At 39.7% G+C, this 27,945-nt stretch overlaps 1 protein-coding gene across 3 annotated transcripts in view; it reads right to left on the bottom strand.

The window, feature by feature from the left end:
* Window positions 1–26,294, bottom strand: part of BTBD1 (BTB domain containing 1) — a 43,622-nt gene extending 17,328 nt beyond the window's left edge. Inside the window, exons 1-4 of one of the 3 annotated variants that reach the window (XM_036842274.1) lie at window positions 25,757–26,294; window positions 14,998–15,154; window positions 10,909–11,014; window positions 5,119–5,316 (exon numbers count right to left, since the gene is read on the bottom strand). In XM_036842274.1, coding sequence (XP_036698169.1) covers window positions 5,119–5,316; window positions 10,909–11,014; window positions 14,998–15,154; window positions 25,757–26,169 — 874 coding nt within the window. In that variant the 5' untranslated portion in view covers window positions 26,170–26,294. The remainder of the gene's footprint in view (window positions 1–5,118; window positions 5,317–10,908; window positions 11,015–14,997; window positions 15,155–25,756) is intronic. The other 2 variants (XM_036842272.1, XM_036842273.1) reach the window with 2 other exon arrangements.
* Between the last annotated feature and the right edge of the window lie 1,651 nt (window positions 26,295–27,945).

Genomic DNA, 27,945 nt, shown 5'->3' with positions numbered 1-27,945 from the left:
TTATTATGAAATGAATTAAGAAAATTGGAGGGGAAAAAGTAAATGCAGAATTTATTATTTCCTAATCTCTATACAGAAAACACACACACGCACACACACTCAACAGCAAAATAGAGAACATAAGGGGAGCTCTCCCTAAAACATTTTTGAAAAATATTAATACAGAAATAATATGCATAACAGAAAAGAACATACATAACAGCAAAAAAAGAAACATTATTTGACTACATAAAAATATTAAGAAGTCTGTAGGATGGAATAGCCTACGTCAGAGAACAACTATAGATGAAACAGTACATAAAATAGCTATTTCATGTTAACAGAGAACAGTTGAGGCAGTCAGTGCTTGAGAAGGGAAATGTATTGAGATGAAGCCCTATATTTGTCACCACTTTTCCCCTTGGGATATTTGCTGATTTGCTTCACAGGGCATAAATGCCACGCAGAAACTGGCAACCTAGAAACTGTGGTAGTCCTCAACTGACTGAAGAGACAAAAACTGTAATTCAAAGCTACCAAGGCAGCCAGACAATGACCCGGAAGAGAATACTTAATAGACAAACAAGACCAATATTTTGTGCATAATTTCTCCTTGAAGTATTTGTCAACTCCTGGGCTTCCCCGGTGGCGCAGTGGTTAAGAATCCGCCTGCCAATACAGGGGACACAGGTTCGACCCCTGGTCCGGGAAGATCCCACATGCTGTGGAGCAACTAAGCCCGTGTGCCACAACTACTGAGCCTGTGTACTGCAACTACTGAAGCCCACGCGCCTAGAGCCTGTGCTCTGCAACAAGAGAAGCCACCACAATGAGAAGCCCACACACCGCGATGAAGAGTAGCCCCCGCTGGCCGCAAACAGAGAAAAGCCTGCGCACAGCAACAAAGACCCAACAAAGGCCCAACGCAGCCAAAAATAAAATTAAAAAAAAGTACTTGTCAATTCCTAAGCTATGCACAAGCAAGAGAAAACTATGAGACCAAAAAACCAAGCAGAAAGGAGTTGCTAAGAGACTAAAGAGTTAAACAGAAATTTCTGTCTTAAAGCTAGGGAGAAAAATTCCCAAATATGTGAAAATTAAGCTATATACTTATAAGCCCGTGGGTCAAGAAAAAAATTACCATGAAAATTAGAAAATATTTTTTATTGAATGACAATGAAAATACAACATATCAAAACTTGTGGGGGAAAAAAAAGATGCTTAGAGGGAAAACTATAGACTTAAATGTATACACACAAAAAAATAAAGTTGAAAGTCGCTGTTTTGAGTATTTATCTCAAAAAATCATAATGACTAAGTAAATAACCCCCAGAAAATTAAAATTAGAGGAAGGAAATAATAAAGAAAAAAGCAGAAATCAATGAAATGGAAAACACATACACAATAGAGAAAATTAATAAAGCCAGAAGTTAGTTCTTGGAAAAAAATTAATAAAATGCATAAACTCCTAGGCAAGGCTGATTAAAGGCACAAGATACCAATATCAGAAATGAAATAGGGGACATAATTTAGATTTCACAAACATAGAGATAATAAAAGGATGTTATGAAATTCATGTTAACAAATTAAAGGTCTAGATGAAACTGTTACAAAATGAAAGAGAAAATCTGAAAAGTCCTACTCTACTCAAGAAATTGAATCTCTAATTAAAAACCTTCCACAAAGAAAACACTAGATCCAGACAGCTTCACTGGTGAATTCCCCTAAACATTTAAGGAAAAATAGCACCAATTTTACATAAACTCTTGAATACAGAAAAAAGAAATATTCCTAACTTTTGTATGAGACCAGCATAACCTTGATAATCAAAATCTGACAATTTCATTACAAGAAAGGAAAAATTATAGCCTAATTTCTCTCTTGAAGTAGTCCTAAAAATATTTTTTAAATCTGGCAAATTGGATCTAGTAATATATAAAAAGAATAATGCATGACAACCAAGTCTGGTTTATGTAAGAAATCCAAAGTTTTAACTTGGAAAATCAATCAATGCTATATTAAGCTATACTAAGAGAATAAAGGGGAAAACTGTATCATTATCTCAAAAGAAGAGAAACATTTGGTAAAATTCATGATAAAACTCTTAGAAGACTAGTAATAGAAGGAAACTTCCTTAATCCAATAAAGAGTATCTACAAAAAATTTACAGCAAGCATACTCTGTGGGGAAATACTGAAAGCTTTCTGCCTAAGACTAGAATAACGCAAGGATGTTCACTATCCATACTTCTTAATACGCTCAAGGTCCTAGGTCATACAATACGGCAAGAAAAAGAAATGTCTAAGGATTAGAAAGGAAGAAATAGAATTATTATTGTTTGCAGATCACATGATTGTACATGTAGACTATGCACAATGATCTACAAATAATTATTAGAATTTATAAATTTAGCAAGATCACTAGATACAAGGTCAATACAGGAAAAATCAACTGTATTTCTATATACTGGCAATCAATCAGTTAGGACATGGAAATTAAAAAACTAATCATTGCAATAACATTTAAGAAATAAAATACATAAGGAATAAACCTACCAAAAAATATGCAAGACCTCTACCAGAAAACTCAAAGTATTACTAAGAGAAATTTTAAAAAGACTTAAATCAATGTTCATTGATTGGAAGACTCAATATTATAAAAATGTCAATTATCTCCACACCAATCTACAGATTCAATGCAATTCCAATCAGAATCCCATGACTTTTTTTGGTGGAAACTGACAAGCTGATTAAAACATTTATGTATATGAAACTATCAATACAATAGACCAAGAATAGCCAAGGTAATCCAGAAGAACAAAGCTAGAGGATTTTCACTACCAGATTTCAAGATTCAGTTTAAAACTACAGAAATGAAAACTCCACAGAATTGGTTCAAGGATACACAAATGTAACAGTAGAGCAGACTAAACATTCCAGAAATAGATTCATTCATATACAGTCACCTGATTTACAACAAAGTTAGCACTGCTGTGTATGGGGGCAAGGATAGTTTTTAATACATAGTCACGTGGGGAAAAAAAAATTCAACCTTGACCTCTACCTCACACCATACACATGTGTGGAAAAAACACCACAAAAAATAAAAACCCAACTGGATTACAGACCAAAAAGTTAAATGTAAAACAATAAAGTTCCTAGAAGAAAACCTAAGAGAATATCTTCATGACCCTGAGGCAGGCAAAATTTCTTAAGACATAAAAAGCCTTCACCTTAAAGGAAAAGACTGATAAGTTAATTCATTAAAATTAAGACCTTCTATTTGTCAAGACAGCATTAAGATAATGAAAAGACAATCCACAGACTGGGATATTAGCTATAAGTATATACATTATATGTATCTATAATATATTCTGGATACAAGTCTTTTGTCAGATTATATGCATATAATGGAGAGGATGTGAGGCAACTGAAATGAACTCTTAACTCTCTTAGTTTGGCAGTTGAGTGTGAACCATTACAACTACGCTGGGCAACTATTTGGTAGGATCTACCAACGCTGAACATATGTACACTCTATGACTTTGCAATTGCACTGCCACCTGCTCAACAGAAATGTTCACATATGTACACCAAGTGAGAGGTATAAGAATGTTCTTAATGGCCCCAAACAAACAACCCAAATGTCCAACAGTAAAATGGATAAAGAAATCATGGCACATCCATACAACAGATTACACAGCAATGAAGAAGAATGAGCTACTGCCACACACAACCACACAGATGAATCTAACAGACATAATGTTAAGAGAAAGAAGCCACACACAAAAGAACACATGCTGAATGTAGGACTTCCTTTATATTAAGTTTAGAAACAGACAAAACTCATTTACAGAAGCCAGAAAGTAGTCACCTTCGGAAGGGAGATTAAGGACTAGGAGGGGCATGATGGAGACTGGTGGGGTATGGTAATGTACTGTAAATTGATATGTGTGGTTAAATAGGTGTGTTTACTCTATTTGTTCACTTTATTATGTACATGTTATATTTTAATTTAAAAAGTTTACAAAAAGAAAAAACAAACATTGATTCTGACCAGCAAAAACAAAAACAACTTGTGAGAATACTGGAATATATATAATAAATCAAAAAGAAAAATGTGAATACCCCAAAAGAATAAAAGTCATGAATGAATACCCAGAGAAAACCATAATTCAAAAAGACACATGCACCCCAATGTTCACTGCAGCACTCTTTACAATAGCCAGGTCATGGAAGCAACCTAAATGCCCATCAACAGATGAATGGATAAAGAAGATGTGGTGCATATATACAATGGAATATTACTCAGCCATAAGTTGGGTCATTTGTTGAGACGTGGATGGATCTCGACTGTCATACACAGTGAAGTAAGTCAGAAAGAGAAAACAAATATCGTGTATTAACATATATGTGGAACCTAGAAAAATGGTACAGATGAACTGGTTTGCAGGGCAGAAACAGAGACACAGATGTAGAGAACAAACGTATGGACACCAAGGGGGGAAAGTGCCGGGGGGGGGGGGGGGGGTGGTGAATTGGGCGATTGGGATTGACATGTATACACTGATGTGTATAAAGTGGATGACTAATAAGAACCTGCTGTATAAAAAAATAAATAAAATTAAATTTAAAAATTCAAAAAAAAAGAAAAAAGAAAAAATACAAATGGCCAATAAACATAAAGAAATATAATTTTAAACCATTATGAGTTTTTTTTTCTTTTAAATCAATCTGGCCATGACTTAAAAGCAGATGATACTCAATGTTGATATGGGAAACAAGAACTGGTCATAGAACTAAGAAGCATCAACCCTAAGAGTCAGAAAGATATGTCATTGTAACTTTAGGTAAGGCACTTAACCTCTCTCAGGTTCAGTTCTTAAACCTATAAAATACCATATAATTTTTATATATTTATCATATACAAAATATTTAAAAAGATATAAAATATATATATAAGTTTACAATACATAAATATATAACCTACAATATTATCTTGAAGGGCTATTAGGAGAATTGAATGAAATTATACACACAAATGCACATACATAAACAGCTTCTTTTCCTCTCTCACACAGGGAGACTGACTGCCCATTAAAATAGTTTCAAGTAGATTTTGGACAAGTTACAGCCTTACCGGCTGCAAACTCCTCAATGGTCATCAGCGGGAACCGGATCAAGGACAGTGCTTTCCCTAGAACTTTCTGTTTGTTTCCAAAAGTCACAGGCAATTGTTGTCTTTGACATTCTGCTTCTGCCCACCGTACAACAGCTCCAAAAAGTCGACTTTCTCTAATACTAAGAGTGTCTCTTTCTAGAACTGCACAGAGTGTGTCTACAGGTAAAATAAAAAATATGTCAAATTAGGAATATTTTGCTCTTTAACAAAATACTGACAAACATGCTTATATAAAATTTTCAAATCTCAATAAAAATAGGATACTTAAAACTATAGACTCTACACTTAAAAATATTAAAGAATTAAAGGAATTAAACAGCAAAGTTTTCTTTAAAAAATTACTATAAGGTTAACATTCAACTTACTACTTACCATACATGGAAGCTTAGATACAGTATCTCCTTATATATTCATGCCATTCAGCAAGCAAACTCAAATATTCAGAACAAGAATAATAAGTAAGTCAGAGAAAAAGGCTCCCAATCAGTAATGAACAAATTCATAAAGTCTACAGATTACAATTCATTCATTCATTCAGCAAATATTTCTTATTAACCACTCACAATGTGCCAGGCACTATTCTAGACACCGAGGATACATCATTAAACAAAAAGTTAAAAATTCCTTGCCTTCATGGAGCTTACATTCTAATGGCGGAAACATTCAATAAACATAAGTAAATTATACTGTGTTACATAATAAATGTAGGAAAAGATAGCAGGGTAAGGGGAATCAGAAATGCAGCTTAAAATAGGATACTTTGGATAGGCCTCACTTGAGTTAAGACCTGAAGGAGGTCGAGGGGGGTGGGGTCAGTAGGCCAAACACACCTCGAGAGAAAGAGCACTCCAGGACTGGCCAGTGCGAAGGCTCTCTTATAAGAGTGTGCCTGGCATACCTGAGGAACAGCCAGGAGGTCAGTGTGGCTGGAGGAGAGTGAGCAAGAGGGAAAAGTAGTAGGTGACGAGGCCAGAAACATGGTGGGAAGCGGGGTGCAATCATGCAGCACCCTGTAGATCATTTGGCTTTTACTTTGAGTGAAAAAGGGAACCCCTGGAGGGTTTTGAGCTGTGACATTTTATGTTCTAAAACGACCACCCTGGCAGCCGTGATGAGAAGAGACAGTAATGGAGGCAAGAGTGGAAACAAGATCAATTAGGAGGCTCTTGCGCTGATCCAGGTCAGAGGTGATGGTGGCCTGGACCAGGCGGAAGTGGTGAAAAATGATCAGATTCAGGGTATACTCTGAAAGGAGACTGGAGATTTCCTAACAGACTGGATATAGGGGGTGATAGAGAGTTTGAGTAAAGGATAATTCCCAGGTGTATAGTCTAAGCAATGGAGGGATGACAGTGGCATCAACTGAGATGAGAAAGACTACTCGTGGAAGCAGGGTGGGGGGTGGTGAGAGGGGAGATCTGAAGCTTAATTTTGGACATATTAAGTTTGAAAGCCCTATCTGACATCCAAGTATAAATGTCATGACCGTAACTCAGGTCCTCACTCAGAATCCTTTTCCCTCTTATCATAGGCAAAATTAAAATAGGCTGAGTTATTTTAAACGACAGTAGACCAGAAATCAATGAAAACATTAAAATATAATTAAATTGCCCAGAAACACACACCTAAGAAAAATTTATTAAAAACAAAATTCTACTATGCAATGGTCTACACATTCATACCAGAACCAAATATTTGTTTAATAACAAACATAGGTATCATTACAGCAAAGATATCACAGTCCCCGGAACATAGAAGGGGCCCAACAATATGTTAAAAATGAAGAGGTTAAACATAATTTTTTAAAAAATCAAGCTTTTTCCTTCTCCTGTAGTTGAGCAGATGAGTATAAACTAAGGTCCCAGGAAACCTTTTCAAAGATAAATGAATGTAAGTCAACATACCTCAATACTTGTAGGATTAGGAATATACCATGACCATAATATTTAATCATTCAATAGAAAAACAGACAACCTTGAACCTACATTTCTCTACCTTGTATGCTAAAAACTTCAGTAAAGGTAAACATAGAAACTTAAAGGCTAAAAAACAAGCACATTATACTGCCCCTGGCATAATGTAAATTAATTCTGTTCTATCAATGTGACATATTATCTTTTTCCTTTGGCAAAAACCTACAAGAGAGAGACAGTATCTCTCTACTTGGAAAAAGGTAAGCGTATCCCTCTGGAGCACATATTCAAATGCCAGAGGAGAAAAAGCATCCCCAGAATCTAAAATAGCTATTAAAGCTCCTGAAGCCAGGTCTTTCTTTCAGATCCTAGAATTCTCTTTCATTCCCAATTTTTAACATTTGCGACAAACTAGACTATGAGGTGAAAACACATAGGTCCTCTATTGACAGATGTGTTATAATAAGAAATGACAGCTGAGAGCCTAATAAAGATCATAAAAACACATAGGATATTTATAAACATCATACAATACTGGGTTTTAATACAAACCACTGCAAATCAAATCAAATCAAATCAAATCAACAAATATTTATAAGGTTTTCATCCTGTGCAAGGTACCTACTTCAAGATTCCCAGGATCCAATGGCATGCCTAATGGAGGAGCTATTTACAAAACAACTTCTCAGAGTGAGTCACCCAGATGCAGGCAGTATTATTTCAAATGACAGTAGACTGAAGTGGAGCATTTGATAGCTCCTTAAAGGGAAGGAAACTAGGATTAAGCAATGTTTCATTACCAACGTGGGCAGTGCTTAGGGCTCTCAAACATCCAGTAACTCAACAAAAATTCAACAGCACACAACGTGCAGGTGCTAGGGGGGGAACCAAATCTAGTCCCTGCCCTTCAGCATAATGCAAGAAGAGCACAAATCCTTCCCAAGGTAATGTGCAGCAGACAGGCAAACTAAGAAAGGGATGTTATCGAAACAGGAATATATTAAATTTCATGGAAGAGGGGAGGGTAGCAGTTCTTAAGAAAGAGTTATAATTTGAGCCAAGACATTAAGACTGAGTGAGAACTAGCCAAGGTGGGAAGCAAAGGCAACATTCTAGACATAGCCAGTCAGCCCAGTTGGTCAACAAATATTAACTGAACACATACTATGTTCTACTACTTTCAGTGCTGGAGATACAGCGGTAAACAAGACAAAGTCTCTGCCTTTAAGGAGTGTACAATCTAGAAGGAGGAGGTAGACAATCAATATATACATATTCAGACAAAGACCAAGATAAGATTTTCAGAGAGTGATACATATTATGAGAAAAATAAATCAGAGTAACAGAACAGGGATTGTTTAGGGGAATGTGGTACTTTACGTAGGCGTGAGATGGCCCGTCTCAGGTCTTGTTTAACCTGAGATCTGAATGATTAAAAGGAGGTAGGGGTTTCCCTGGTGGCGCAGTGGTTAAGAATCCACCTGCCAATGCAGGGGACACAGGTTCGAGCCCTGGTCTGGGAAGATCCCACATGCCGCGGAGCAACTAGGCCCGTGTGCCACAACTGCTGAGCGTGCGGTCTAGAGCCCACGAGCCACAACTACTGAGCCCACGAGCCACAACTACTGAGCCCATGTGCCACAGCTACTGAAGCCCGCGTGCCTAGAGCCCATGCTCTGCAACAGGAGAGGCCACCGCAATGAGAAGCCTGTGCACCACAAGGAAGAGTGGACCCTGCTCATCACAACTAGAGAAAGCCCATGCACAGCAACGAAGACCCAAAGCAGCCAAAAAAAAAAAAAAAAAAAAAAAGGAGGTAGCCATACAAAGATTCACGGGGAAAAGGATTCCAATCAGAAAGAATAGAAAATACAAAGGCTCAAAAACACTGAAATAACTGTCGCCAGTGGATATGGAACATAGTGAATGAGAAGCAGAATGGTAGGACACAAGGTCAGCTACAGACAGAGGCAGGTAGTTAACTGCCAGCTCTTTACAAAAATTCTGTTTTCTCTTCTTCCTGGGATGTGAGTAGTCTGCATCTTCTAGCCTCCCCCTTAAGTTAGGTGGGATCTGGTGACTGAATTCTGTCCAATGAAATAAGAGGCAAAATGAGGGTGCCATTTCAAGGTCAAAGCTTTTAAGATGTGGGTATTTTCCTTGCCAAGGCGTTTTCCCATGTGCTACCAAGATACAGATAATAAGCAGGCTGTAGGAAATGGCAGAGCCACAAGATGGAAGAGAGCCACTCACTGGCCAGGAACACTGCCCTGGACTGCTGCGTGAGTGTGAAAAAAATTTCTATTGTATTGGAGCCAGTGTGCATTTTGGGGGTTTATTTGTACAAATGTGTTGAGCTTGCATTTTGGGGTCTATTTGTTACCACAGCCAAGCCTAGCCTACCCTGACTAATACAAGGCTTGATCACATAGGATCTTGTAAGTTTTGTAAAGAGTTAGAATTTTATTCTAACTGCAGTGGGAAGACACTGGAAGCAAGGATGTGATACAATCTGCTGCTGTGTAGAGAATGGACAGTATGAAAGCAAGGGTGAGTGGAAGCAGGGAGACAACAGGAGACCACAGAGGTTATCCAGGTGAGAGAACAGTGGCTTCGACTAGGTGGGAGCAATGGATATGGTAAGAAATGGTCAGATTCAGGATACCTTTGGTTTTTTTTTGGCTGTGCTGTGCTGCTTGCAGGATCTTAGTTCCCCGACCAGGGATTGAACCTGGGCCCCGGCAGTGAAAGCACCGAGTCCTAACAACTGGACTGACAGGGAATTCCCCCAGGATACATTTTTGAGTGGAGAGCAGAGAGCACGTGCTGATAAACTGCATGTGGGGTATGAAAGAAAGAGAGTAATCAAGAATAACTTCTAGGTTTTTAGTTGTGCATGGTGGTGCCATTAGGGAAGAATGAGAAAAAGCTGGAAAGGAACAGAAAAGATTTAACAGGGAGTTGGGGGGAAATCAATGGCTCTCTTTTAGCTGTGTTGTTGGAAATGCCTATAAAATCTCCAAATGAAGATGTCAAGTAAATAGTTGGGTATATACATTTGGAGCCCAGAAGAAGACAAGATTAAAGATAGATATCATGGGTTCATGATGGTGATAATATTTTAAGTCATAAGCCTGGATCAGCTCGCTCTGCTCTCCTACAGGACAAAATTCAGACTCCTCAGCCTGTCACTGCACTGTCCTCCACAAGCTGGCTTTCACCTGCCTTGCACTGCCCTTCCTCTACACACACTTCTTCGTGCGGTTCCACTTGCCTCTAATGCCCTCCCCTCTTCATTATGCAAATGCTATCCATTCTCTAAGGCCCATGTCAGAACCTTCTGGGTCAAGATTTTCCTAACACTCCAATGTGAGGTGCTCTCTTCACGTTCTGGATTTGCATAGTAATTATTTTCTACGTATCTAGTTCAGAAAAGGCGAAAGTCACATTTTGCCATATGTCATCCCTTCTATTTAATGTCTTAAATCTTAATTTTCACATATTCGTTCCCTGATTCTCCAATTAGATGATAGTTTCCTTAAGAAAATTCACATCTTACCTTTCTTTGTATTTCTTATAGGACCCCAGTATAATGCCGTGCATATGGTGAGCATTCAATGAATATTTGTTTGATTTGACATCTTTTAAAAGGCAATGAGGTAGTTAAGACGTTTAGGAATACTTTAGCAAAATAAAGAAAGCAAAACTCTTAAAGAGGTGGACTTAAATCACTTGGAAAAACCACTAATTTAAAAACAGCTTGTCTGCCAACAAGGCTGACTAGTAAGGCATTACTGTACTTAAAAGGTAACATTTTAATTCACAGTGAACTTACCTATGTCAATATCAGTAAACCCTTCTGCACTTATTGCATCCATTGTGCTTTTGTCTATTGTGTCTAGACAAAGACTAGCAAGCTGAGGTTCATCAAATAATCGAGCCTAAACATATAAAAAGCTAGTTATTTTATTTTCATAGTTATTTTACTTTCAGGCTGTATATATTCAAAGCTAATACTGTAAACAATTATAATTGCTAATTATATAAAAACACATACTTAAAATACAATTATAATGTCTATATGTGCTTAAAACTTTTCATTCCACAATCAGAAAAGCTAAAAGCACAAATGCCCTGCTGAGATAACAATTAATTCATATTACCACTAACAACCCTGTTATTTTTATTTTCATATGCCTATATATGCATTGTGTTGTTTCTTATACATCACTTATTTTATCCTTAATGAAACACTCTAGGTTAGATAAGGCAGACATTATCCCATTATCCAGATGAGGAAACAGAGGCTCAGAGAGGTATACTGACTTGCCTAGTAACATCTAGCTAGTTATGCTCCAAAGCCAGTACTTAAGTCCAAGTCTTAAGATCTTTTCACTAAACGGTAATATCAACTGTCAAGCATACCAGTACCAACAGATTAGATTTTTTTTTCCATTTCCTATTTTGATTGGGGGAAGAGAATAAAGTACAAGAATTTTAGAGCATGAAAGTTCTGGGGACCTAAGCAAAAACTAGGCGTGACAACAGAGGAGCAAATAAGTAAATTCACGTGATGGAATATTACACAATAATGAGAATGAACGATCTACAACTACACACAACAATATGAAGGAATCCCACAATCTTAATGGTAAGCAAAAGAAGGTACTGTATATATTGAGCAAAAGAGTATACAGCTGACCCTTGAACAACTTGGGGGTTAGGGGCACTGACCCTCTGTGCAGTCAAAATCCACATATAACTTATAGTTGGCCCTTTGTATCCGAGGTTCCTCCATATCCTTGGATTCAACCAACCACTAATCATGTAGTGCTATAGTATTTACTATTGAAAAAATTACACATATAAGTGGACCCACAAAGTTCAAACCCGTGTTGTTCAAGGATCAACTGTATACTGTATGATTTTAGCAAAGCTAAGCTAGGCTTTAAGAAGTCAGAAGTCAAACTTACAATATGTGCTTTATCAGGATGCATATTATAATTCAAAAAAACAAGTTTAAAAATGGGGGCGTTCAAACTCAAATGAATTTTTAAAAAAACTGTAACACTGAAAAAGGAGAAATGAAATTTTTAAAAAACCATAACACTGAAAAACGAGATATGATGATAGGTGTGCCAATGACCAATTTTCCTTTTGGCCTAGGGTCAGCTCTGTTTACATTTAATAGCATGGACAAAACAGAAGTCTACTGTCTGTATTTCAGTTTTTTCAATTGATCCAATAATGCTTTTTATAACACTGTTCCTTCTAGCATGGGATCCAGTCTAGGATCATAGTTTTTGTATTTTTAAAATATGAAAAATAGTACATTTTAAAAATTCTAATGTCAGCAGATATTTTAACTGGCCAACTCAGTTTTTATAGGTGAGTTAGTGTTCACGCAAAAATTGATATTTTACTCTAGGAAAAAATTTTTGGTAAAAATTATTTAATTCAGAGTAGCAATATTTCAGTCACTCAGATACAGTATCAAGTTTCCTTTAGAATCTACTGCTGCTACTTAGGAGTAAAATAAATTTTCTCTAAATTTAGTTTGCGTCTGGCATTACCTGATAAAATAGCACTATTTTTAATGATTGTATCACTTCACACAGGGTGTTTTTCCCTCTGTAATCTATGCTGGTACAGTATACTGGCTCTTTGTTTTAGAGGGAAACTAGCATAGGTCCTCTCAAGTAAATGAACATGCTCAGTTCAAATGACTCACTTGGCAGGAACAAGATGTTCACATGACAATTTGTGGGCTAATTCACATGACCCCACCTTGAAATTACACCATGAAAACTTTGGAGTAATGCTGAGTTCTAAGACCAATAAGACACTGAAAAGTTTCTTTTTCTCAATTACATCTGTTAACCCTTGCTACTCAAAGTGTAGTCCAGAAGCACCAGCATCATCTTAAAGTCTGTTAGAAATGCAGACTCTCAGGCCCCACCTTGGCCTCCTGAACTAGAAAGCGTATTTTAATTGTCAAAGTTTAATTTACTGGTTTCTAAATTTTTTTTTTCTTTTGGCCATACCGCGCAGCATACGGGATCTTTGTTCCCCGACCAGGTATGAACCCGTGCCCCCTGGAGTGGAAGCGCAGAGTCTTAACCATTGGACCGCCAGGGAAGTCCTATTGGTTTCTAAATTTTATGACTGAATTTAAAAAAGAAGAGTAGTTAAGTGACCCTCTCTACACACAACAAAATTCTTTACACAATAAATTATCTTATGACTATCAACTTCTTTATTAGATTTTCATCACAAATTCAAAAGAGGAAAAAAATGCAGGGAGACATCACTTATTAGTTATATAATCTTGGTCAAGTCATTTCACCTCCCTGTGCTTCAATTTCCTTGTCTATAAAATGGGGATGATAAGAAAATCTTCACCTAGAATAGCTACATCTCCTAAAGTTATTGTGAAGATTAAATGAATTAATGCATATGAAGTATTCAGAATGGTACCTGGCACACAATACTCACTCAATACATTTTGCTATTATTATCATCGATATCACCGTACCTTACTGGTTTAAGGTTGAGACCTCACTTTTACCACTTGCTGTCTCATGTTATATAAGATATTTACCTCTTTACGCTTCCATTTCTTCATCTTTGAAATGGGGATAATAATAATAAACAACAGCACAGCTGTAATGAGGAGTAAACGTGATAATATATACAAAGGAACTAGCTTAGTGTCTGGCATACAATATATACAGACATGGAGTTCTGTGATTATGTCTAAGAAGAGGTGACACCAGCATGTTCTTTCTTCTATAACTATAAATACTTAATGGCCAAAGATTAAAAAAAAAATGCCATCAGTCATTTTTTGTATGACAAAATGGATATAGAACTGGGAAACTTGAGCTCTGGGCTCTGGCCCCACCTAGCCTATTGTGAGACTTTGGGCAGGTAGTTAACTAGCCAGGTTTTAGATTTTTCATTTGGAAAATGAGAGGGTTCAGCTAAGGAACAGCCATGATTATTTCCATTACTAATATTCAGTAGGATTATATATTATCAGCTTAGACTTCCCCCCCGCCCCTCATTTTAACTTGCTTAACTCTGTAAAGACCCTATCTCCCCAAAAGGTCTTATTCTGAGGTACTGGGGATTAAAATTTCAACACATGAATTCTGGGGAACACAGTTCAACCCCTAGCACAGGGTTATATAGACTAGTTTAGGATTTTGAAAACAAATTTGTAAAAGGGTATCATAACACTGTCTAAAAAGAACAACAACAATTTATTTATATCTCATGTATGGAGCTCAGATTACAGGCATTTAACAGATGCTAAATAGTATAAGTTAAAGACTGGTTAATGGTTCCATAGATGTGTTCAGTTTGTAAACATTCATCAGACTGTACACTTATGTGTACTTTTCTGCACGTATAGTATACTCAGTGAAAACTTTTTTAAATGTTAAAGTAAGGATATTCTTAAATTCTAACTCCTCCAGAAGTGGGTCAGCAAGCTTAAAGATAGAAGACAGTAAATCTTACAACTTTTCTGGACTTGAAATATTCAATCTTAATTTCAGACGCAACGCAAATCAAGAACAAAAATGTCCAGAAAGCGTCATGCTATCATACTCTCAATCACAGCAGGAACAATGCTGGATAGTAACCTCAACTCCAACCCTAAACAGTTATATAACTTTGAGTCATAATGCCCTATTTATATAAGGCTTCAGTTTCTTTACCTATTATATATTAATTCTAATTTGCTTTTCTATTCTAAAATTATATGACTCTGATGTATTTCCCTGAATGATACCAGAAGATTTTATATGCTTTAAAATAATAATCTAGGACTAATTCTCCAGGAAACAGTAAATATTCATATATAGTTGTACCCAATTTTTAAGGCTAAATGATACATACCTTAGCTACATTTACTTACCTGAGTAAGTAACATAAAGGCATTATCTGCCCTCAGATGTTTGGTGAGAAATTCCACACAATGTGCTTCCAAGGCTGGGACTGCATATTTCTTAGCAGTATAAAGAGTGGTCATAACTGTTTCTGGGCCAATTTGAACTTCATCTGAATACAGAAATCTGGGAAACAAGTGGAAATTGCAGAGATGGTCAGTAGGGTTTTAGATAAGCAATCCATCAGAGTTAAACCTCTGAGGAATATTTTACAAGATAATGAGCAAAGTGAAAAATAACTTGAAAAGTACATCAAACTTTCCAGGGCTACAGGGCATTTGCACACACATCACCTCATTTTATTCTGACTCAATCCTGAGAGGTAGGCAGTGTCCATTTATAGAGGAGACTAAAGTTAAGTGAAGATCATGGGATCTTCATGTCTCCAAGTCAAATTTTTAGAGGTCTTTTAGCACCTACAGCAGCTTAGGATGAGTGGTTCATTTATCTCTTCTTCATCAAAGGATGTTCCTGTAAGCAAATCTACAGGTGGCTTAAGTTCACATCTCTAAATGTCAAACATCCATTTATTTCCTGATAATGGTGTCTTCTTATTCTGGGCATTTTTTAACCTTTCTTTGTTATCCCAGAATTAGCATTATGACCAAAGACTAGAGTACTGGGGCTTTGGAGGAATAAAACAGTTTAATAGTATATTAAATGACCCCATATTGCTATGTGCTTTTGAGTATTTAGATCCAACTTTCTTTCAAAATACTATCAAACCAATACCTCCTCCCCCACACTTCCCCCACCCCGGTTGGCTGCTTCTAACTGCTAGGTCACTAGATAAATCAGATTCCTAGAAGTGCAGATAAAGCATAAGATTCTCAGAGAAGGCCTGGGCAGTTCTTGCTGAACTATACTGAAGCTTCTGCATATCCACTTCAGGGCTCCTTTGTGGTTCCTCAGAGACCTTTGTGCTTACTGCCCAGTTCTCAGCTACACTCAGGATAGCTGAGGGTACTGGAGAAATAAGGCATTAAGAACAAGTATTTCATTTTAGCAATACTAAAGACTTAGAAAGAACACTTATTACACTTGTATTCCCAGGACCCAAGTCGTAAAATAGGAGTTTAAGAAAACCCATTAGGGGGCTTCCCTGGTGGAGCAGTGGTTAAGAATCCACCTGCCAATGCAGGGGACACAGGTTCGAGCCCTGGTCCAGGAGATTCCCACATGCCACGTAGCAACTAAGCCCGTGCGCCACAACTACTGAAGCCCGCGAGCCTAGAGCCTGTGCTCCGCAACAAGAGAAGCCACTGCAATGAGAAGCCTGTACACCGCAACGAAGGGTAGCCCCTGCTCGCCGCAACAAGAAAAAGCCCGCACGCAGCAACGAAGATCCAACGCAGCAAAAAATAAATAAATATATTAAAAAAAAAAAAAAAGGAAAACCCATTAACATCTTTCAGAACACTCTATACAGTAAAGTGAGGAAAGGAAGTTCTATTTCATGTCCCTATCCACTGCTTTTCAATTTCTTCTTTTATTATGGTGGGCAGACTCACCGCCCAAGATGAAATTCTAGCCTGTTACATCCCCCTACCATCCCACCCTAACCAAATGCTGGCATTCCTCTAATAATATCATTATCCTTACAACTACCTCCATGGAGGCTGTGCATTCTCATACTTCCCTATGTCTCAGGTTCAAGTGAAGGTTGCTGGTTTTCAAGATTACATTGTTTTCAAACATTTTTTCAAAAACCTTTCAAGTCAGCCATCTGTATTACCCTCATAATACTCATTTAACGTCACGTGCCACTTGGTGATGAGTACAGGGAATGAAAAAACCACTTAGTCCCTTATAGTCAGGGGTAGGGGAATGAATAAAAAGGAGAGAGAGAAAATGAACATTTGCTGCATCGCTACCATCTGACAGATGCCAATTCATTTAATCCTCCCACAAGGAGGGTAGGTGCTGCTACCTGCATTTTAAAGATGGGGAAACAGAGGCTGAGGAAATGCAAGAGCTGTCTACCGTAACACGCCATTTCTGGGCCTCTGGCTGCTCTTAGTGCTAGACTATCAGGCCTGTCAGGTGAGGGCTGTTTTAATTTGCCTGGACTCAGGGAGAGATGGCTTGGGTTTGAGCCTATTCCATCACCTGATAGCTATGTGACTTTAAACGAGTTATCATTGTGTTCCTCTCTGAAAAGAGATGTGGATAACAGTATCTACTTCATAATGTTCCGGTGAGGATTAATATCAGTTAAAATACACAAAGTGTTTTGAATAATGCCTGACAAATACTTAGCCTCAGTAAATGTTAGCTGTTTATTTTTATATCGCTTCGTTTCTCTCTGCTATTTTCCTCTGCATTTCAGAAGGTTTCCTTGCCAGTCTTCTAGCCCTTCTATTTTTCTCCCCAGCAATCACATGTTTAAATTTCTAAGAATTCTTGCTTCTTTCTTGAGCGTTCCTTTTTTTTTTTTACTCCACAGCACTATGTCTCCTTTTTATGGATGCAAAAATGTTCTCAAGTCTCCAAGTTTTAAAAGTTCCTTTCTGTTCCCTGAATTACCTATTTCCTTGAGGATCAGCTGTTATTGGTCTTTATCATTCATATTCTGATTTTCCTTATATGTCAAAAGATTAATGATTATCTCCAGTTGAATATCCTGGTAGCTGGTAAGTTTTCTTTGCTGCTGTGTAAGTATAGGAGTGCTTTCCAGCTAAAACCTTCTCCAAAATGGAAAGGGTGGCTGGGAGCTGTGCATGTGGGAGGCTTGCTGACTGGCACCTTGCATTAGAGTGGGAAAGCAGCCTTTAGGTTAGAGAGACCAACCGCCCCCCCCCCATGCCATTACCCTGGAGTCCCTAAACCAAATCAGCACCCTAGTTCTCCCCAGGTGGTTTGTCTAGTTTATTTAAAGAGGAGCCTGTCAGATGTCACCGGGAGTTAGCATACAAGAGGGGGTTTGAGGGGATGGCCTATAAACAGGCTTTAAATTAATGCCCATGTTTTAACCCTACCTTCTCATTTTCACCCTCTGCACTACCAACTCTCCACCAAGAGCCGTGCTGGGGCTCAGCCAGGAAAGGCAGCTCCCACCACCACTGTAGTTCCTCGTGCTCTGGATTCTGGGCTCCAGACTTGGCCACTCCATTTCATCATCAACACACTTCCAACTGCCTTGTTCCTTTTCTACATTGGCTTCCAATCTCTCTCCTTTTTTTGTCTTCACTGTAATGGATTTATTTTCTTTTGTATTTCTTTACAGTTTAACTGGGGCAGAGAGAAGGCTAACATCATGCTCAGTTCCCTTCCTAAACTAGAAACCTGGGAAGTTTTTGTTTTAAGGGCAAGATAGGAAGAAGTCTTTACATCTGTCTTAATTTTTTTTCAAGCAAAAATTACTAGAGTTATAAAATATAGAGCTGAAATGTGGGGCCTTTATTACCATTTGTTTGAGTAGATTCAAACTTAAGGAAACCAGCTCCACAAAGTTGAAGTACATGGTTCTTTAAGAATCTGTAAGTGGGGCCCCTGACAGGGAGATCTGGAAAAGCTTCCTACAAGAATTTCTACCTGAGATCTAAAAGATGAAAAGAGGGTAGGAAGAACATTCCAGGAACCAAAGAATTGTGTTTTTAGACTATTCTATATGGTCCAAAACCCCATTCAAATTGCTTTTATGAAATTATACCTCAGTAATATACCTTTGGCTCGAATATATTTAAGAAACATCTACATTTATATCTAAAGACATAGATTGAGGATACTACTCATGTCAGTAATGCCTTCATTTATTTATGTTTTTGGGCTGCGTTGGGTCTTCGTTGCTGCGCGCAGGCTTTTCTCTAGTTGCATCGAGTGGGGGCTACTCTTTGTTGTGGTGCGTGGGCTTCTCATTGCAGAGCATGGGCTCTAGGGCGCACGGGCTCAGTAGTTGTTGCTCGCGGGCTCCAGAGCGCAGGCTCAGTAGTTGTGGCACAAGGGCTTAGTTGCTCCACGGCATGTGGGATCTTCCTGTACCAGGGCTCGAACCCGTGTCCCCTGCATTGGCAGGCGGATTCTTAACCACTGCACCACCAGGGAAGTCCCAGTAATGCCTTCTTTATGAGGGGACTGCATCAGGAATTTTTTTTTAACTGATCTTATTGTCAGACAGAGTTGTGCATCTCCTAAGCAGTTGGTTTGTTTTTAATCTACAAACACTATGAATTGTAACTGACTAGCCAGGTTTCTTTTTTTGTAATAGTTGCTAAAATTATCAAAATTAAGTTTGTAGAGTACCTATAGCATGCATTTTTGTACTGGCTTCATCTTGGCTGTGTTTTATTTCTTATCCTTGTGTTTCTTGTAAGACATTTTAAATTCTTTTTGGAGCAATGCAAGTTATAAATAAATACTAGACTATAAACAATAAGAAAGGGAACTCTGCGTTTCTTATATTTTTTCCCTATATCTTTCCTACAGCATCGGACACAGTGTGGGCACCTGGCTAAGCTTTAATGAATACATGTTAGCCGACTAGACAATTCAGTACAGGTTTCTAGCTAACATTGGTAGGGAAACCATTTTCATTTCTAATAAGAAAAAAGGCTACTTGAAAATCCAAGAATCATCTTGATTCATATTTTATCAATACATACATGTTTTCTCTACATTCTATTTAATTATTAAAACTGCTATAATAAAAAAACTATGTAAGCCAGTGTTTACAAAATATAATTAAAAATTAAACATAATATTAGCACAATACTTTGTATTTTAAAGTGAACATTTCAGCTCTGATACACTACCTCTAAGGACAAGAGCACAGAGAAATAATTACAGGTCATCAAACTATTTCTGATTTCTCCCCTAGGATGAATGGCTTTCCAAAAGATAAAACTTAGGTTACATTTAATCTAATTTAAAAATTAAAAGACTAAGGCAAAAACTTCATTTTAAATTAGAAAAATCACAAGATCATGTACAAGAAATTGTGTATCACTACTGATTCTTTCATTTTACTCAAAAACATTTATTGAGGGACTATATAATAACAAGACACTAAGACAGGTCCTAGAAATACAAATATGGGAGAGATAGCTCTGCCCATAAAAAGCTTATGGTATGGTAATAAAATGATTAAAAAGTAATGTCGGGCTTCCCTGGTGGCGCAGTGGTTGAGAATCTGCCTGCCAATGCAGGGGACACGGGTTCGAGCCCTGGTCTGGGAAGATCCCACATGCCGCGGAGCAACTAGGCCCGTGAGCCACAATTACTGAGCCTGCGCGTCTGGAGAATGTGCTCCGCAACAAGAGAGGCCGCGATAGTGAGAGGCCCGCGCACCGCGATGAAGAGTGGCCCCCGCTTGCCGCAACTAGAGAAAGCCCTCGCACAGAAACGAAGACCCAACACAGCCAAAAATAAATAAATAAATAAAAAATTAAAAAAAAAAAAAAGTAATGTCATAATTATAACAGAATTATGCATTAGGCATGGTTTGATAACTAATCTCTAAAGATGGCACCAATAAATCACACCTCCTACTATCCATACCCTTATATAGATCTGTCCCATAAGGAATCTGGGCTAATCCTGTTTGCCTCTCGTTAACTAACAGAATGTGGCAGAAGTTAACACTATGCCAGTCTGGGACCTAAACTTTGAGGATGCCTGGCAGCTCCTACTTTTGTGCTTTCTGGAGCCATGGGCTGCTGTTATCCAAGAAGTCAAGCTACTCTGCTGGAAAGATCAGCTGGAGAAGACATGGAGAAAGAGAGAAAAAGGTTCAGCCAACTCAGTCTGAATCAAACCTCCAGATGACTCCAGCCCCAACTGCTATCAGACTATGACTGCATGGGAGACCTGAAGAATATGCTATAAGAACCTCCCACACAACCCTGAAAGATAATAAAACCATGTTTAAGCTGCTAAGTGTTGGAGCGGTTTGTTGTACAGCAATAGATACAAAACTTGCTACAAGAGATTAGATGAGGCAGAGTGCAAAATTAATGATGTTTTATAGAGGAGATAAAGCCTGAAGTATATCTGAAGGGTGGTCATTAAGTGTGGAAATCTTCTAGGCAGAAAGACTAAGTACAAAGGCAAGGAGGCTTTAGAAGGCAAGTATTAAAATAAGGGAAGGGCCATCAGTAGAGTCGGAGCACTGAGCAGATGGAGAGGAAGGGGAATAGATATCAAATCATAAAGGTCTTGTATACCTGCTGAAATGTTTAAACCGCATCCTGTATGCAAAAAGAAGACATTAAGAGATTCAGTGGAATCGTGATAATGTCTGGATGTGAGAGAAATAACTTTGTTAACAGTGTGAAGAATGGAGAGAGCTAAGTCTAAAGGCAGTGGTCTGTCTGAAGCAATGCTGGAAAAAATTAAGAGAAGGGGGCTGAATCTTCAAGACTGGTCCAAACAGGATAAGAAACACATGGAACAGACTGGAACCAATCTACAGCTTGGAGCCAAGCCCACCTGAGTCAATCCCCAACTGACCCACAGAACAAGAATATTCAAAGGAAGAATAAATGATTGTTTTTTTTAAGCCCGAGTTTTGGGGTGCTTTATAGCATTATTGTGGCAAAAGCTGACTGAGACAGGGCCTAATAAGCGTGCCTGCCTCAAAGACTGTTCTGGAATTTGAGTTCCCACAAGGTGCTTAGGAACAAACGGTAAGCGGAACGTGGCAAGCACTCATTAAGTGTTAGATATTTTTACGGTTGACATGTCCATCTGCATGGGCACTAGACATTCGTTTGTGATTGTCCAGCTGGAAATTGGGTTCGGGCTGAGTACAAGTTTGGCAATATAGCTGGGGGAGTATGTAGTGCCGTGGGTTAATGGGAGAAAGGAAGAAGACAGCTGAAGACAGAACCTGAGGAATAGTTGTCACCTGAGGAACCCATGTCTCCTTCCAGCCACCGCTCCATTTCTCTGTTCCTCTTGGCAACAAAACTCCCTGAGAGGATTATTTATACTAGTGGTCTCCAGCTCCTCACTTCATATTTTCTCCCCAATCTACTCTAATCCTTTTGTTGAAATCACTCTTGCCAGGGCTATCAATAGCCTCCATTTTGTCAAAACCAATAATCAATTCAATGTTCTCATTTTACCCAACTCTCAGCGGCATTTGACATAGTCAACAATTCCCTCTTTATTGGAGCACTTTCTTTAACATGACTTTCAGGACACCAAGTGGGCTCCTTGCTTTCCCTTCTAATTCCACTGACAGCTGTGTCTCAGTCTCATCCTATGCTCCTCCTCCTCTGCTACATCTCTACCTGCTGGAGGGTCCCAGAGCTCATCCCTGTACCTCCTTCTCTTCACAGTCTATTACACATTCCTTCCCTAGGTAATCTCATCTGGCCTCATGGTTTAAATACCATTTACTCTTAACTTTCAAATTTACATTCAGCAAGAAGCTCTTCCCTAAACTCCAGGTTCGTATTTCTAACTGGCTGCTCTTATATCCCTCCTTGGATGTCTGGTAAATCTTCTTGGTTCTACCTTCAAAATATATCCAGATTCTGACTACTTCTCATCATGTCCATCACTACCACCCTGGTATATATAACCCACCATCAGCTCTTGCCCGAACTACTGCAAAAGCCTCTTTTATTCAATTCCCTGCTACTCATTTTACTCCTTCCACAGTCTAATCTCCAAACAACTGCCAGAATGAGTTTTTTAAAAATGTAAACCAGATCATATCGCTCCCCTGTTCAAATGCTTCCCACCATACACCAGAGGGAATCCAAGTCCTTCCACAGGCTCTACAGCCCTGCATGATCCTGGCCAGCCTATCTTTTTGACCTCATCTTCTACCACTTTCCCCTGTATTCTATCTGCTCAAATCACACTGGTTTACTCTTGCAATTCCTCTAACAGGAGAAATTTGGGGCCTTAAACATGTTTTTCCTTGCTTAGAATGCTCCTTCCCTCATGACTTGATCATTTTTCCTTAAAATACTTACCAGTACTTGACATTATATCTTTGTTTCTCCCTACTGGATTATAAGCTCCACGAGGGCAGGGACTTTTTCTTGTTCACTGCTGTATCCAATATCTAAAACAGTGACTGGCACAGGGAGGGAGTATTTCTTTTTTCTTTTTTTTAGACAGGTCTCAGACCAGATAGGGCCTTAGAGACCACATTAAGGATTCGGATTTATTTTAAGAACAATCAGGAGTCACTGGGAGGGTTTAAACTAGGAAAAGAATATAATAAGGTCTGTATTATTATAAAGTTACCTCGGCTATTGTACAAAGAATGATCGGAAGGGATTAGGGGTACATGTGGGGAAATAAAAGAGGAGATTTCTACAGCAGGTGTCTCAGCTATGGTAAAGGTGCTTGGGATAAAGAGAAGATTCAAGAGATTGCTAAATAGGTGGAATGAACAGAACTGGATATGTGGATATAATAGAGAAAAAAGACAAAGTCCATAACAAGGGAGGCAGTATTTCTCAAATGAGCAACTAAAAAACATCACTTAAAGGTCTGGCAGATCAAAGTGAGCAGTTTCTTAAAGTGCTTCAAACTCAAGTTCAAAAGCCTTTAAGTAATATTAACTAATTCAAGTTGTAAACATAAAAGTATGCCCAAGCTAACCTGCTTTTCCACCTCAGCAAGTACTGTGAGACATCTTTTTGTCACACAATAATAGGTAAGTACAGCACCTATGCTTCACAACCAGCCAATAACCTAAGTTTAAAAATCACTTTCAGAATAGAACAATGACTAGAACCTGAAGGACAAATACCACGACTACGCTGAAAACAGGAAAATTTCAAGGACTCAGATTAATTCACTTATTTTCTATTGATGGGAAAGGATTGACTCATCAACAGCTTCAGTGAAAATATGAAATCAGCATTTTCCCTCTACATTCTTATCCTAGCAATCTCAATATTTTTTAAAGGAAAAAGCTACCCAACAATATTTTTAGATCAGTGGCTCTCACGTATCAGTATTTAGGGAGAGTATTAAATATGCTCTCAAGGTCCCACCTCCAAACATTACAATATTGTTAAGGAGGGAGGAAGAGACCTACAAATTTAATGAGTACTCCAGGTGATTACAATGCAGGTGGACCAACAGCTCATTAAAGAATACTTCTAGTTTAGAAAATCTAAATGAGCTATAACCAATCCTCCTGGCTGACTTCAAACCAAAAACCAAAATGATCTAGATCCTAGCTTCTGAGTTGTTTTCCCCCTTTATAAATGTAATTGAACTAAATTATAAAAAGTATGAGAAACAAAGAGAAAAAGAAAGTCAACATCATCTTACCATTCCAACACAACTTTGGTTAGCATTTTGGTATATTTCCTTCTCTCCTTTTCTCTAAGTATACATTTGCTGTTTCTTTTCCCAGTTTTTAATCATAGTGAGCACAGTTTCAAATGCTAATTATATACATTTTCCACATTAATATTATTACCTAGTCTTCATGAATATCATACTTAGTTGCTGCACTACATTCCATCAAATGCACCTATCACTGTTTATCTAACCATTCTCTCTGCTTGACTACCTCCTCACTACTGTAAATAATCCTGCCTTAAATATTTTTGTGGGGAACATTTTCAGTACTTGAATACTTCCTACCTGTGGGGGAAACAATCTACAGTGCCAGACTGTTTTACCACCACCTCTGTCAGAGAGGGCTCCCCAGATGTTATCTTAAAAAAAAAAACTGGAGGGTTTAATAGAAGAGGAAAAGTACTACACTTTTTAATTTGCACTTCTTTAATTACTATCGAAGTTAAACATTCATTGTTAATTATTATTTTTTCTTTCCCTATCTATCCTGTCTTTATCCACTTATTAATGGGATTTTAGTATTTCTTTTCTACCTGTGTTGTGTTAACTTTGTATTCAATTTCCTTGATCTTCCTGAGAGCTGTGAGCCTTTGTGGAGTATTTATCTGTTCCACTGACCTACCTGTTTTTGTCTCAGTACCACCCAAGACTGCTATTTTAATGATACATTCTACTCAGGCAGCTAAAACCATCTTGGTATATTGAAACACACTTGGCTCTGTTACCTCTTCAAGTTACTTGACATCTCTGGGCCGCAGTCCCATTTGTAAAATTGTAGAAAACAATACCTATACCTTCCTAAATGGCCTTTCGTGAATAAAACTAATAATGCCAAACTATTAGCTCTCTTCCATTAAATAAAATTAATCAGAAGTCAATCTTCTATCCTCAAATAATCAAAAAGCAAACTCTTAACATCGAAAGGGAGATTCGTTTTTAAGCAAACATAACCTTGTCTGCAGGAACAAAAGGTAGCTAAAGCCAAACTTACTTGTTTTGATATTCACTGTCCTGGATCATGACAACTAACACGAATGAAAAAGGCGTAAGGGCATAAAAATAAAATAAAATAAAAGTAAAAGTAAATTTAAAAAAATTTTAAAGGTCATCTCGTCTACAAGACTTCCCAAGTATCCCTCTCCCCCAACAAAAACCTAAAACGTCGCAAATGGGCAATCAGGACAACCTGACCCATACTCTGTCCTCACCACTCCTCTAATTCCCAAGCGTGGGCAACAACCCGCTACTGGAACGTGAAAACGCACGCTAATTGGCCCCAGACACTAATATTTACTCTCACAGCCGGCGGGCAGCCGTCCCGGCCGACAGATTTCGGTTTCGCCCTTCCCGAGCATCACAGACTCGGGAGGAAACTGAGGCCGGGAGGGTAAGGAGAGCCTTGCCCAAGGACACCGCGGGGTTGGGGAGGCCGGCTCGGCGCCCGCCGCTCACCTCAGCAGCGCCAGGAAGGCGGCGGGCTCCACGTCGGGCAGCTCGATCTCGGCCGACGTGGTGGCCATGCCGCCGTTGAACATGGCGTCGAAGACGGCGCTGCCGGCAGCCAGCACGAAGCGGTGGGCGGGGATGCGCTGCGGACCCCCAGCGGCGGCGGCGGCGGCGCCGCGGCCCTTGCCCAGCACGAAGCGCACATCGCTCAGCAGCTCCGAGTTGAAAAGGAACGCGAAGCGCTCCTTCAGCGACGCCTTGGTCGCCTGCCAGTTGTACAGCGGCTCCCGCTGCAGGGGGAGCAGGGGCCCCAGAGAGGACGGCGGCGGCGGCGGTGGGGGCGGCGGCCCCGCGGCGCCCGGCTCCGCCTCAGCCCCCGGGACCTGCTCGCCCGTAGCTGCCGGTCCGAGCGAGGCCATCCTCCAGCGGCGCGGCTCTGCGGGTTAGAAACAGCGCTCCCGCCGCCCACCCGCCATCGCCGAGGCCGCCCCCCGAGGCCGGCACCGCCTCCCTACCTTCCGGGAAAGGCGCTTCCGGAGGCCGCGCGCCTCCGCCGGCCCCGCCCCGAGCTGCCCTGCGCGCGTCCCCGCTGGGCCGGGAGGTGGAGGCGCGTGTGGCCGCCCAGGCCGGACCTGGGGGGGGGACGGTACCCCCTGCGGCGTCTGGGCCTCCCTGGGCGCACCGAGATCACCCGAGCCCCGCGCTCCGGGTGGTGGGACTTCGGTGGGCTGCATGCGGCCCGGCGCGGGCGCCTCCTCAGACCTGCGGGCCCCGAAGCTCTCGCCCCTCCCTTCCCTCAGGCCCCTCGTCACCAGCTGCAGCGCCCCCCACGTGTATCTAGGACAGGTCCCTAGGCTCTCCTTCTAGGAGTCGCACGCCTGGAAGTGGAGGGGGCCCGAGGGCATGGCTGGCAAAGCATGTGGGAGGGGACGACCTGATTCCACGTAGCTCCCTCCCCCAGTGGGGGAGGGAAGGTGCTGGTCCCTTAAATCCCCAGGAAGTCACTGTACCTGATTCCACGTAGACCCCTCCCCTCCCCGCTCCAGAGGGCCACTGCTCCTGTGGTAATCCCTGGAGCACAGCTGGAGACCCTCTGCATCTAACAGCTTTCCCTTTCCTCCTTCTTCCTGTTCTGTCTCTAATTGTGGTATCTGTGTGGACTCAGGCATTTTTAAAAATGTATTTTAACCCATTACCAAAAATTAACCGTATTTTAAATCTCAAAAAAACCCTCAAAGGTACCAAAGCAAAAATAATACAAGTAGTATAGGCTGCATTATCTGGTACGGGACAATAAAGTCATAATTTAATAGCAAAAAAAAAATGAAGACACCGTTATCAAAACTTGTGGAACACAAAAGTTGAGCTCAAGGCTAGAGCATAGCCAAAAGCAGTTGTTTACCAAAATGAAAACAATGAAAATAAGTGAAATAGAGGATCTGGGAAGATGGCAGAGTAGGAGGCACCAGGAATCTGACTCCCCACCTAAATAACAATTCCACTAGCTGAATCTGTCTGATGTACTTATTTTGGAACTCTGGACTCTGTTGAAGGCTGGTAACTTCTAGGGGAAGACTTGGACAGTAAATCGCTGTTAATTTTGGTCAACTTCAGCTCTTTGCACAGTAGCAGCTACCTATCCTTCACCACCAGCTGCATGGCAGTACACGTGTTCCTGGAGCAGCTTGCACACAGCTTTGTCACCTACAAATTGGAACTTGCCATCTACCTCTATAAGGATCAAATTATGAGCCACTGCAGCTGCTGACCTTCAACACCCCCTGAAAGGTGTTCAGGGTGGAGATCAGGAATGAGTCACTCTGTGCTCTGGGAAAAACTGGCAGAACAGGTCTTCGGATAGTTAGATATTTTCAGGAGTCCAATTCTTGCAATTCTTGTATCTCCTCATATCTAGAAAAGCACTAAAATCCTTTACGGTGATGTCTGCTCCTTGTGACTAGCAGTAACCTTCACAAGACTAGCAGAAAACTGCAAAAAATATGTGCTTGATTGCATGTACTCCCCCTTCACCAAAATCACATATATACTGACCTCCCCACTCTTTGGAGCAGTTTCTCAGAGCTATCTGAAATGCTGTCTCCCAGGCTATAGTCTTCATTTTGCCCCAAATAAAACTTAACTCACAAATCTCACGTTGTGCATTTTTTTTTCAGTCAACAGCTTGTAGGAGCCAG

The sequence above is a fragment of the Balaenoptera musculus genome, chromosome 2 (genome assembly GCF_009873245.2).
Source record: "Balaenoptera musculus isolate JJ_BM4_2016_0621 chromosome 2, mBalMus1.pri.v3, whole genome shotgun sequence".
Lineage (NCBI taxonomy): Eukaryota > Metazoa > Chordata > Mammalia > Artiodactyla > Balaenopteridae > Balaenoptera > Balaenoptera musculus.
Note: the sequence above shows the minus strand (reverse complement) of the source record. Positions and strands in the feature narration are given on the sequence as shown.